At 40.0% G+C, this 13,109-nt stretch overlaps 1 protein-coding gene across 1 annotated transcript in view; it reads right to left on the bottom strand.

Moving 5' to 3' along the window:
• ADAMTSL3 (ADAMTS like 3) overlaps nt 1–13,109 on the bottom strand; it is a 371,609-nt gene that overhangs the window by 194,804 nt on the left and 163,696 nt on the right. The window contains 1 exon segment of the mRNA XM_007470069.1: nt 8,145–8,271. Within this exon segment, the coding sequence (XP_007470131.1) occupies nt 8,145–8,271 (127 nt within the window).

Genomic DNA, 13,109 nt, shown 5'->3' with positions numbered 1-13,109 from the left:
AAAAGAGGTAGTGGGAGAAGCATGTTTCAGGCTCAGGGATTGGTCGATGCAAAAGCCATGGAGGAAAAGAGCACCTTGCATTCTAAAATCATCCAGAAAGTCAGTATGACTGGAGACTAGTGAGTGAGGGGCAAAATGGTACACGTGACATAACATAAGAGCCAGATCCACAAGACTTTGAAAGTCATGGAAAGGGGTATGGATTTTATTATAAGTGTAAAACTAAAGGCAATTCACAAAGAGGTATTAAGCTGGCGAGTTCCTGGTCAGTCCGGCTACTCTGTGAAAATCAGCCTCAATAACACTCTTTCTCAAGAGCACCTGCATGTCATTTTCCTCTTTTTTTTTTCATGCAGAGGACATAGAAGAAGCATAAAAACATGGGAAATAGCAAGACAAGGGCAAAAGCCCAGGGCTCTAGATTTTCAGTCTTGGGATCTTCCATGCCATGCTCTCTCTCGTGAATTAAATGGGGAAACATCCCATTAAAAAGAACAGGGTCTGGGACTTCCCTGGTGGTCCAGTGGTTAAGACTCTGCACTTCCATGCAGGCAGTGCGCGTTCGATCCCTGGTCGGGGAGCTAAGATCCCACAAGCTGTGTGGCGCAGCCAAGAAACATTACAAAAAAGTTAAAAAGTCAAAAATAAATAAAATGAACAGGGTCTTTGGTTTGAATATTCTTTTGCCACACACAGTTCTAGCATAAGAGTTTTATCCATCAGAATCTTGCCCAAGAAAGATGAATAAGGAGGTAGATAAAAATGAAATAAGAAGGCAGGAGGAAGGGAAACCAATCTGTTTAGCATGTCAGCAAGCCAATACAGTCTTCTTTGTTATGGAATAAGCTAAATGCACAGATTATCTTCGGAAATGACAGTCAAAGGAGAAATGAAGAGGGTATGAAGAGAAAACCTTGTGAGAATTACCCTGTGAGGCAGCCCCACAGTCCACCTAGCCCAGGATGCTATATCTGTCAGGAGTACACAGGGATGCTTTGTAAGAAGGTGTGGTTATCTTCACAATGTCCAAAGTTAAGCGTAATGCTGGTGTTCCAGCTCAGCCTTAGGCATCACTGTATCAATAGGCTTAGTTGCCACCAGGGAAAAATGTACAGTTGACCCTTGAACAACACGGGGGTTAGGAGCGACAACCCCCTCCAGTCAAAAATCTGAGTATAGGGACTTCCCTGGCGGTCCACTGGTTAAGATTCCATGCTCTCAATGCAGGGGGCACATGTTCAATCCCTGGTTGGGGAACTAAGATCCTTCATGCCACACAGCGTGGCCAAAAAAAAAAAAAATCTGAGTATAACTTACAGTTGGCCCTCCTTATACCCAGTTCCTCATATCCGTTTGCGGTTCCGAGTGGGTGGGTCCAACCCACCACAGATCATTTAGTCGTGTAGTATTTACTGCTGAAGAAAATCCAAAACCAGGCAGTTCAAACCCGTGTTGTTCAAGGGTCAGCTACATAAACAGCTCATATCAGACAAGCTGAGCTTATTTATTTATTTGTCTCATGGGTGCACGCCCTTGTGTGGACAAGACCAAAATAATGGGCAAACCTGGAAAAACAAGTGAGTCCCTAAGTACCAAATCAAGATGCTCCAAATAGGGGTGTTGCTGTTTTTAGAGTCTTCCCTCTTTAAAAACTGAGTGGCTTCCAGTTCCCTGTTCCAACAGCCAAAGTTATTGATGCCAGTTGTTAGTTCAGTCTCTCTCCTTCTGCCTGTGAACAGGAAACATGCATGCTGTATGTGGATTAATTTCTGATACTTCTCATAGCACAGCTTTTGGCTCTAGGCTCTTACACCTTGAATCTGCCTCCCTGCAGGATGGAAACGAGGGCCCATGAGCAACCTTGTGCTCTTTCTCCAGACCAGGGCTGTGCCAGTAGCGTCTCCCGGCCACGGCCTCCTTCAGCGTAAGTCCCAGGGAAGATCGGAATGATTGCTTGGCAAGGTGAGGACGGAGGACCCTGGTGGACCCCACAGGTCTGGTGATGCACACTTAGGGATTGACGTGGCTCCATTTCCCACATTTCTTTCACACAAAGCACGATTATAGGGAAGTGCTTCCATATGGCCCGTGGAAAACCCCAGCCAAAAACAGCTTCAGCTGGCCAGATTCAGAGCAGCAACAGACATGAAGGGGCCGTAAGGAAAAGCGAGGATGAGAAGCACCGAGTTTTCATGCAGGCAGGCATCTTTGCTAAGTTTAGCCTCAGCCCCAGCACAGGCATAAAGAGCCTGAAGACTCGTCAGCAACCGGCGGGATGCCCCCAGCTCTCACCGCATAGCTCTCCTCGCTGCATTCAGGGATCTGTCTGTGAGCTCCTTCCTTTGCAGAAATTAATTTAAAATATTAGATTTTTAGGGGCCCTTCTCCTGGATTGTCCTGAACTGGCATCAGGGGTCTGAGACCCCTTCAAAAAAATCAGAATGGCAAATTTGGGGCTTATGGGGACACATGCATTTTTCTGGAGAGAAAATGCATAATTATCAATAGATTCTCGAAAGGATCTATAATCCCAAAGCTGAAATTCAATGAGAGAGAGAGAGGATATGAAATACCTTATCAAGAGTGAGGAACGATGCAGTCAAGCAGGTAAACCCCTTTCAGCCAGCACAGCCCCCATCCCATCCCCTCCCACCCCAGGACCTCCTCCATATACTTCTCCAAAAAGACTGGTTTCTTGACCCAATTTCACTCAGCTTCTACTCTGGTTCAATTAGAATTTTCTCAGTTTCTACTCTCTCTCAGACCCTGACAAGATGACATCTCTTCTGAGGAGATTGCCACACTTTTTAAAGCCAACAGTAACTGTAGGCACTTCCCCAAGGCCTGAGCTGGTGATGATTTTCCCCCATTAGTCCTCTCATCCCAAAGCTGTCCTAGTTAACTCTTCACAGCCCTGCCTGGTTCTTCACTGTCTTCCTCTGGATCTTATTTTTTCCTCTATCTTTGGTTTCTCATACAATTCACTGTGTTTTGACACCTTTGACAAAACTTCCCTCCACACCCATCAGTAGCTCTCTCAAAAACAATGCCCCTGCGGACCAAGTGTTGATTTCGAAATCTGTTTACATTTAATGTTATGTTAGAGGTGTGACATCCTTTGGTACCCATATGAGCAATATTTCTAATAAAAATATTGCTAGCATTTACTGAGCTCTCTCTAGGTGCCAGACACTATTTGGAATGCTCGGCATGACTGAGTTATTTAATCCTGACAATAACTCCACAAAGGCGGTACAACCGCTGTTCCCAGTTTAAAATGAGAAAGTCAAGATACACAGAAAAGTTCAAAACAGTTGCTCTGTTTACAGAGCTAGTAAACAACAGGCCCAGGATTTAAACCCAAGCAGTCTGGCCCCAGACTCCAATTTCTTAACCATATTCCTTAACTTCTCTATTCCTTAGTTTTCTCACCTGTAAAATGGGCCGGACAATGTCAAAACCACAATGTAAGGGGGCTGGTGGAATTAAATGATATGCCTGAAGAGAATGTTGGGAATTATAAAGCATTAGATCAATATTACTAATAACAGAATGGATGGAATGTGATATACTTGGTTTCCGAGCTCCTTAGAAGCCAGTGTGTCATACGCCACAGCTCTGGTCAGCAAGGCAAAACTCCCTAGGGAAGACTTCCCTTCCTGACTAAAGGGCACAGTATTAAAAGAATGCCTTTTGCGCCACCTTCTTCTTTATCATCTAATGTGTGGATGTGTTGTCTGAGTATTTAATAGTGACTTAGCAATTCCAGATGAAAGCCATACTCTAAGCTGGTGAAGGAGAGACAGGAGCCTGGTTCCTCAAAAACATAGTAAAACAGCTTCCCCAAACCTGACTGCCAGCTCCAGACTTCTTGTTAGAAGAGATATGTAAACTCCTGTATCTATAAGTTGGGTCTTCTGTGAATTGCCATAGAATGCATCTCTCACTGGTACCCCACCACTCAAAGCCAGCTCCTTCAGGAAGCCCATGGATCTCATGGTTTCCAGTCTCACCTAGGCCCCCTTGCAGCTACTCCTCTAGTTCATTACTGTCCTTTTTTTTTTTTTTTTTTTTTTTTTTTTTTTTTTTTTTTTTTTTTTTTTTTTTTTTTGGCTGCACTGCGTGGCGTGTGGGATCTTAGTTCACTAGCCGGCCAGGGACTGGACCCGGGTCCCAGCAGTGAGAGCACGGAGTCTCGCTGGGAATTCCCCTCCTTACTGTCTTTGATGAGTTCCTTATCCTCCTTTCCTTGATGGGAGCACGCTCGAGTCCCTGATAGCCCTCACTCTTTTCTTTTTTTTTATTGAAATATAGTTGATTTACAATACTGTGTTAGTTTCAGGTATACAGCATCTTGATTCAGTATTTTTGCAGATTATATTCCATTACAGGTTATTCCAAGATATTGGGTATAATTCCCTGTGCTATACAGTATATCCTTGTTGCTTATCTATTTTATATATAGTAGTTTGTATCTGTTAACCCCAAACTCCTAATTTGTCCCCCCCACTTTGGTAACCACAGGTTTGTTTTCTACATCTGTGAATTTATTTTTTTAATTTATTTTTTGTATTATTTATTTATTTTTTATTTATATTTTAGGGAGCCTGAAATCTTTTTATAATTCCTTGGCACCATAGTATTAACTCACAAAACACCCACTCGTGCTTATTGTCTGCAACAGACAATTTATATGGTAGTATTTTTTGCAATGAAAGAATACTAAACCTGTTTCTCAAGTCACTAAGCACCCTCCTGCTACAACTATTCCCAAAGCTTGCACAGATATTTTGTTGTACTTAAAATTTTGTTTTTTCTACTGTTAATCCCTTTGCCAATGTTTTATCCTAAAGAAGAAGGAAGCGATGTAGAGATCACAGCTTCCAATGAAGAAAAGGATGGCTGGAGAGTAGGGTCATCTGCCTCATCTTTATCCTTCAGCCAGTGTTAACTATGTGTCAGACACTTTTTCATATATAGTCCAATTTGATCCTCACAATGACCCTAAGAGCTGAGCATAATTATTATCCCCATTTGTGAATCTGTTTTAGAGCCCTCACTCTTAAGCAGCTGACTCTACCTCCTAATGAACAGAGTTTTTTAAAAAAAGACAAAACACTGTATTGGAACACAGTTAATTTCTCAAGGGTCCCTGTAGTTATCCAGTTCTTGACATGGTGTGGGTGTGTACCCCTCCTTTTTTCCTGGGAAAATCCTTCCCTTGATACATTCTCTCACCTTCTGTTCACTCCTAAACCCACTGCATTCAGGCTTTTGTTTCAGCCAGAAGTTCGTTGAAACCACTCTTGCTAAGGTCACAAATTTGGCTTCAAATTGCCAAAGAGAAATTTTTGGACCTTAATTCCAGCTTACCTCAAAACAGCATTTAACATGGCCGACTATTACCTCCTTTTTGGAATTACTTATTCCTTCAGCTTCCATACTGCTTTGGCTAAGTTCTGAGTTTATCTACTCTTTTCATTATCTTTTCACTTGAATTCCCTTAAACTTTTTCCCTGGTTAAACTGTCATGACTTCCTGATATATTCTATATACTCTCTTTGGAGGGACTCAGCTAATTTATAGCTAAAGACCACCAAGATGGGGATTTTGCCACTAGCAACAATGGACTATCATGTTTCAGATCAACTCTTCCACTCCAAAGACAATCAACATCTGTTTGAAGGTATCAGGTATCAAGGCACTGAATACTTAAGGGGCCAAATTTCGGGAAAGAAGAAAATCCCAAGGAGGTGAACGTTTATCTTTTTTTTTTTAACATCTTTATTGGAGTATAATTGCTTTACAATGGTGTGTTAGTTTCTGCTTTATAACAAAGTGAATCAGTTATACATATACACATGTTCCGCCTAGAGGGGTGGGATATGGAGGGTGGGAGGGAGGGAGACGCAGGAGGGAAGAGAAATGGGAACAATGTATATGAACATTATCTTTGATATGCATCTCCTCTCCATGCATTCCTTACCCTGATGAACAGCAAATGAATCCACCCAGCTGCTCAAGCCGGAAAATCTGCAACATCCTACCCTTCTTTTCTCTCTTACAGTCTTCATTCAAAGAACTATCAAACTCCACTGACTCTTAAATCTCTCTCCCATCTGTTTCTTCCTCTGCCTCTCCCACCACACTACTCCCGACCAAGGCCTCATTATTTTAAACACCCTGGAATATTTAAAAACAGCATCCTGCTTAGACTCCTTGCTTCCTGGCTCACCTCCACATGCAGCCAGAATTATTTCATTAAAAAACAAATCTAACCATGCCACTCCACTGCCTAAATGGCTTCAATGACTCCATTTAAGCACAATGATGAAGGCCTTTATGGTTGCCTTCTGTCTTATTCCCCCACCCTAACCAATGTGCAATCCTAGTAGTTCCTCAACAAAGTCCAGGCTTCCCTCGAGGGTCACACCATGAACTTTGTGTTTCCTCTGCCTGGAAAATCCTCCCCACCTTCCACCCTTCCTGTAAGGTTCTCCCCATTTTGGAAGAATAAGTAAAATCCCTATTTCATAAGTTACATCCAAATAAACACGAAGAAATAAGAGTTTAAAGTAGGAACACACAGGGACTTCCCTTGTGGCGCAGTGGTTAAGAATCCACCTACCAATGCAGGGGACACGGGTCAGATCCCTGGTCTGGGAAGAACCCACACGCAGCAGAGCAACTAAGCCCGTGTGCCACAACTACTGAGCCTGCGCTCTAGAATCTGCCAGCCACAACTACTGAAGCCCATGCACCTAGAGTCCGTGCTCCTCAACAAGAGAAGCCACCATAATGAGAAGCACGTGCACCACAACAAAGAGTAGCCCCCGCTCGCCACTAGAGGAAGCCCATGCGCAGCAACAAAGACCCAACACAGCCAAAGATAAATTAATTAATAAATTTATAAAAAACTAAAATAAAGTAGGAACACACAGAAAAAGCACTGGCAGAAGGCGCACATGTATAATTTTTTCCCTTTAAGGCAAGGGTCAGCAAACTACAATCTGAGGGTCAAATTCAGCCTGCAGGCCAGTTTTTGTAAATAAAGTTTTACTGGAACACAGCTGTGCCCATTGGTTCACGGGTTGTCTGTGGCTGCTTTTGCCTGGCAACAGCACAGTGTTGAGTAGTTGAGACAGAAACCATATGGGCTGAAAAGCCCTAAAATATTTACTCTCTGGCCCTTTACAGAAAAAGTTGACTGACCCCCAAATATTTTTTAAAAAATTTAAAGCAGATATTATTGCTATTAACTTAAAAGATGGAAAAGTCTGAATATGTAGAACTTAGAAACTACTGATTCTACAAACACAAACAATGCTGAAAGTCAAATGACAGAGAACATTAGAAATAGGTACAACAGACAAACAAATAGTATATATTCATGATAAAGTGAGGAAAAGATCACCATCCAAATAGGAAAAAGAGTAAATGACTTCAGCAGCTAATTGAAACATGAAGAAGTATAAATGGGCAAAAAATGCATGATGATATTTTCTACCTTGTTAGCAATCAGAGGGGGGCAAAAAAAATAATGACTCATAGTTTACCTTAAAAAAATCAGCAAATTTTTTTTAAAAAATTTTAATTTAAAAAAAATTTTTAAATCAGCAAATTTTTACATTTTTTTAAAAATTAAAAAAAATTTTTTTTAATTTTTTTAAAAAATTAAAAAAAATTTTTTTTAAATTTTTTTAAAAAAGTTATACTCTGTATTGGCATATGTTCAAAGAAACAGGTAGTCTTAGAAGAGATAACTGGAATAGGGACTTCCCTGGCAGTCCAGTAGTTAAGACTTTACCTTCCAATGCAGGAGGTGTGGGTTCGATCCCTGGTGGGGGAGCTAAGATCTCACATGCCTCCTGGCCAAAAGACCAAAATATAAAACAGAAGCAATACTGTAACAAAGTCAATGAAGACTTTAAAAATGGTCCATATCAAAAAAAATCTTTAAAAAAAAAGAGGTAATTGGAATAAAAATTTGATATAATACACTTTTTGGAAGAAATTTGTCTTTTAGAATACGGGTCAAAAGTTCTTTCCAACGAAAAAGCTTAGCGTTAGGAAAATGTTATTCTAGTATCAGATGGTCTAAAGCACATGTTTTATGGTAACATCGTATCGGGTTTAAAACCTACTTTTTTCAGGAGAAACGTGTGACTTTGATTGTCCCCGCACCAGCCTGCAGGTGGCGCCGTCACCAGCACAGACACCACAGTTGTCTTCCTTGGCGTTGCTCCCCAGTTGCCGGTCGCAGCCCACTGCCTGCAGACAGACAGAAGCATGGCGGTCAGGAGCGGGTAGAGATACGGGGATGTGAGACCTTCTGTATGTCAGAAACCGTATTTATGGTGTTATCCTTCTTAAATGTATGAGTTGGCTCTCTTTTATGAGGATATACTTTTTAAAAGATATAATAATATATAAAGCTTGACAGTACCCTGTCATTTATATGATTCTTCTCCAAAGGCCAAAGAATTAAAAAAGACTTGAGACTGCCCCTTGACACTCCTACTCTTAGTGTTTTATTTATAATTTTATTCAGATATTTTATGTACATAAAATGAATGGAACATTACAGATATTTCCTCTCTCCTCTTTCCCCACCCCTTCCCTCTCTTTCTATCCCTACCCTAGTCCTATTCTCTCATTTCTTCCCCCAAATGACCACTATTCTGAAGTTGATGTATATCCTTCTGGTCCATAGTTTTATTTTTTTTTTTCTGCTTTTAATCTCAATCTATACCTGTATTTTAATACTGATGATATATCCATATCTCTCTATATTCTGTATTTGTATCTTTGTATTTCCTTCTGTTTATCATTATCTATACCTATACCTATCTCTACCTGTATGTCATTATATATATATGTGTGTGTGTATATATACAATCTTTATAAAAACTTTTATAAACAATTTTTTAAATGGAAGGAATTAATGAGAGGGCTATCTCATAGAATATGCTTATACTGATATCCTTCAGCCTTTTGTGAATTACTGCTTTTGTGAGTTGTGTGTGTGTATTTGCTAGACTGTGAGCTTCCTTGTACGAGAAATAGGGCTATGTCTTATATTTCTTTTTATTTTACAAATATGTCTTTTACATGATGTGCGCCCAATAATATTAACTGATGAGCTAGTTTATCTCTACCTCTGCATACACATTCAACTTTATTTGTATGTATATGCCTTGTGTGTAAGTGCAGAGACCTTAGAGGCGAACAGCCCACTTACAAAACCTGCCCTGTCCTACCACCCCTTTCAAGCTGCAGGGTGTTGAACAATTCAAACTCTAGGAGACTCATTTTCCTCAAGAGTAAAATAGGGACAATAATACATACTCCACGTAGGGTCTACTAAGAATGAAATGAGAAAATATATGTGAAACTCTTAGTACAGTGATTAGAATACTCAAAGGGCTCATCAAAAGAGAGCCTCTTTAATCTCTCTCTGTTTTTCATTTTGTTTTGACTGCTGGGTTGAGCCCCTATGCTTCGGTTTGGAGAACTGCTGGATCAGATTTTGTATCCAAGGTGTTGAAGGGAATATAAAACAGGACGAAGTTGGAACCACATCTATAGACTATTCTTTCCAAAATGTTGGTGCTGAAGGGAAGGAAAAAGATCAAATGAAAGTTTCAGGGAGAGGTAGGAAAAGTTCCAAGGAAGTTTAAGGAAAAGCCTATGATTAGAGATATTTTCAAATTCACAAAGGGCTGTCATGAAGAAAGGGTTTACATTTGTTCTGTGTATTTTCAAACGGTGAAAGCTACAGGTTTAGGCATAATTTAGTTCGATATGAGAAAGTTTTTAAAGTCAGAGTTATCCAACAATAAATATTCAACCATGGGCTAGGTAGGAGACTTTTCGGCAGGAAAATTGGAGAGGAGATTAAATTATTTGATGAGCAGCTGAATCCTTTGAGACCCTTTCATCCTGATTATATGATTTTTATAAAGATAATAGTAAAATATTAATAATAATAGTTGATTTTTATTGAATGCTTACCATATACCTGGCATTATGCCAAGTATGTTATACATATTATTTCATTTAGTCTTCATAACAACCTTCTGATACCTTCTATCTCTATTTTACAAATAAGGCATGAGTGTCACTGAGGTTATATGACTTTCCTATATTACACAACTAGTGTATTGTTTTAAAACCCAGTTCATCTGACAGCAGAATCCTAACACTATGCTATACCTTCCTCACCTTTAGTATCAGCAGATGGACAACAATGAACCCAGTTACATAGGCCATTATGTCAATATTTACAAGTACATGTGGAATAACTTAAGAGTGATTGATTTTGGAAACACACTTGCGTGGTTGAGATTCAGTGAGTAACTTGTGTTCATGCAACTTTCTCAAAGGGTAGTAATTCTACCATCAAATTATAGAAACACTGTTCCTAGGCCAAGCTCTGTCCTCACACATCTGTGTCCCTGAGCACTTTGCATTTCATGAGAATGAGAATCACCCTTTATCTGGTCATCCAGGAAGGGTGTGGGTTTAGGAGCTAGGATGGGCTTGTTTTGAAGAGTGTTTAGAGCCTTGCAAGACCCTGGGCAATCGAATACCCCCCTGAGCACTGACATTTATTTCATAATTTTTAAAGCTAGAGTTCATCCAAATATTACAGCCAAAAATAAGCATGTGAAAACATCACAGAAAAATAATATCTGAAAAGAAGTTCTGGTTGCCTTGTGATTCATACGGTATAAGCCAGAACTGCCCTTGAATTTTAGGGACTACCGAATTTTCGCTCTCACTTCACATCATAATGAACACTGAGCAACTTTCTAAGAATTGCCTCAAGCATTTTCAACTTCTGTGACTTTTCCTGAAGTCAAGATTTCTAGGGGTAATGATTTAAAAACCACTAATCGATAAACATAGCAATAAAATTTATTAACATCCATATACAACCAATTTCTATAGAGCCAGGCACTACAGAGTATAAATTAGTAAGACAAGATTTATATTCTACAGTGTAGTTAATGAGACAAGTTATACAAGATAGGGGATAATATAAACAAAAATTTAAGATATATAAGCAGTGCTTTGGGGAATAAATACACATATATAAATCATCACTTCAGCTAAGGATTATATCATAGTACTGGCATATGATTTCTTAATCAGCTCATAAGAAGTCAGTGTTTAAATAAGGGTCGTTACTCCATATGAAGCAAAACATGAATTTTCCAGCTCAGTCAAATATAATCCTTCAAGAAGCAAAGAATTTTTTGAGTCAACTTCTGCTTGAGATCTCTGAAAATTGGATTCTACCTTACAAAAAATTCTAACATTCCTGCCTGAAAAATCAGAGGATATGGAGCTATGGTAATCATTAGGAATATTCATAAATATTTAGCTTCTCCAGCCCATGGAGGACTGCACTTCCCCACCCCCTTAGAAATTAAGTGTAGTCATTGACTGCCTTTAGCCAATGAAATATGAGTCTAAGTGTCTGTGTCACTTCTCTAAGAAGCTTCAAGGGTCAGTGTGTGAGTCACACATTCCCCTTCTCACTGTTGTAGTTATTATGCAAAACGTGTTCCAATAAAGCCTCCCTCAGTCTGGGTCTCTGAGACGTTCAAGAGCAAAGACTCCTGCTGACCCACGCTGGCCAAGTAGCATGAGCTAAAAGTCACCTTTAATTGTTTTAAGCCACAGAGCTTTAGGGGTTGTTGGTTACTGAAGGAAAAACCTAGCCTGTATTATACTGGGGTACTATTTAACTATTAATGGATAGAGCAGGGTCATTAACATCAAAGGGTTGTTTGAAACTGGCCATTTCACATTAAAATCCAGATTTCTGGCTCCTGTTGACAAATGAAAACTCTGACATGTTTATACACGGTTGCCCCCTTGAGCATATTAATGAGCAGATATGTATTCTCCAGCTCATGACAGCCCTCATCACTCACTATGACTAGACTTGAGCAGTTTTCTTCCAGAGTGGAGGGTAGATATTTGAGTTTCAGCCTCTATACTAAACTGTCTAAGCATCACTCACCTATCGTGCTGACTGCTGTCTACTAGAATCACATCTTACTTCCAGTTAGAAAAGTTGGCTATATTTGTAACAATACAAAACGTAAAAATATCATCAGTATAGCGCCATGGCTAAGAAAACACATTTTGGAATTCGGTTTCCTGGGTTCAAATTCCAGCTCTACCATTTTCTAGCTGTGCCATCTGGGCAAATGACTTAGCCTCTTCAAATTCCCCTTTCCTTATAGACAGAGTGGGGATAATGACTATCCCAGCTTCATAGTGTACGATGAGCTAACACAGTACAGTGCTTAGACAATGCCTGACACCTTGTAAGCGCCCAGTAAGTGTTAGATACTATTCTTTTTACTAGAAATACAAAGTGATTTCTTCATTTACACAGTTGTCAAGGAATTCAATAAACGTGAATGATAAATCAGACTTGTTCTGCAGATCTGGTTCCAACCAGGTCCTGTTTCTGATAAAAATCAGACCTCCAAAGCAGAAGCAAATTTCATTCAGTGCGTATAGTTGTCTCATGCTGTCTGCTGTGCTCAGACTCACGGTAGGTTCTTCCCAGGAGCACGGTGACAGGGTCATGTAAATGAGCAAACTGTAAACACACTTGCAAAAATTATTTGTAGTCTCTGTCAAGTGAACATCAGGGCTCAGTTCACTGATCCTAAGGCAATCAGAGAGAATCACACAGTTTACTTTCTCCCATCCTAAGGGCTGTGGACAGCCACAGCCACATCATATGGGAAAGGGAATTTATGTGAACATTGTCATGTGGAAGGAAAGATACTGAATTCAACTTAGAAGCGTCTGAGTCACTTTTGAAGAAGGGCATGCAATTCTTTTGACCTGAATAGCTTTTGCCAGAAGATCTCAGAGCTTTCAGAGAGGTATCACCTATGACTGCCCAAAGAATCCACTTACTCATTAGACTCACAGAAACATGATAGGAAGCACACATTTTAAAGGAACTAATTCGGCATTGAAAACCAACTTTATCCTGCAATCCCCTTCAAACCTTGGAAACTACTGGAGCAAACTATGCACTTTAGACAAATAAGAGGGAGCTCTGCAGTGCCCAC

This window comes from Lipotes vexillifer, unplaced genomic scaffold, assembly GCF_000442215.2.
Source record: "Lipotes vexillifer unplaced genomic scaffold, Lipotes_vexillifer_v1.1 scaffold532, whole genome shotgun sequence".
Taxonomy (NCBI): Eukaryota; Metazoa; Chordata; class Mammalia; order Artiodactyla; family Lipotidae; genus Lipotes; species Lipotes vexillifer.
Note: the sequence above shows the minus strand (reverse complement) of the source record. Positions and strands in the feature narration are given on the sequence as shown.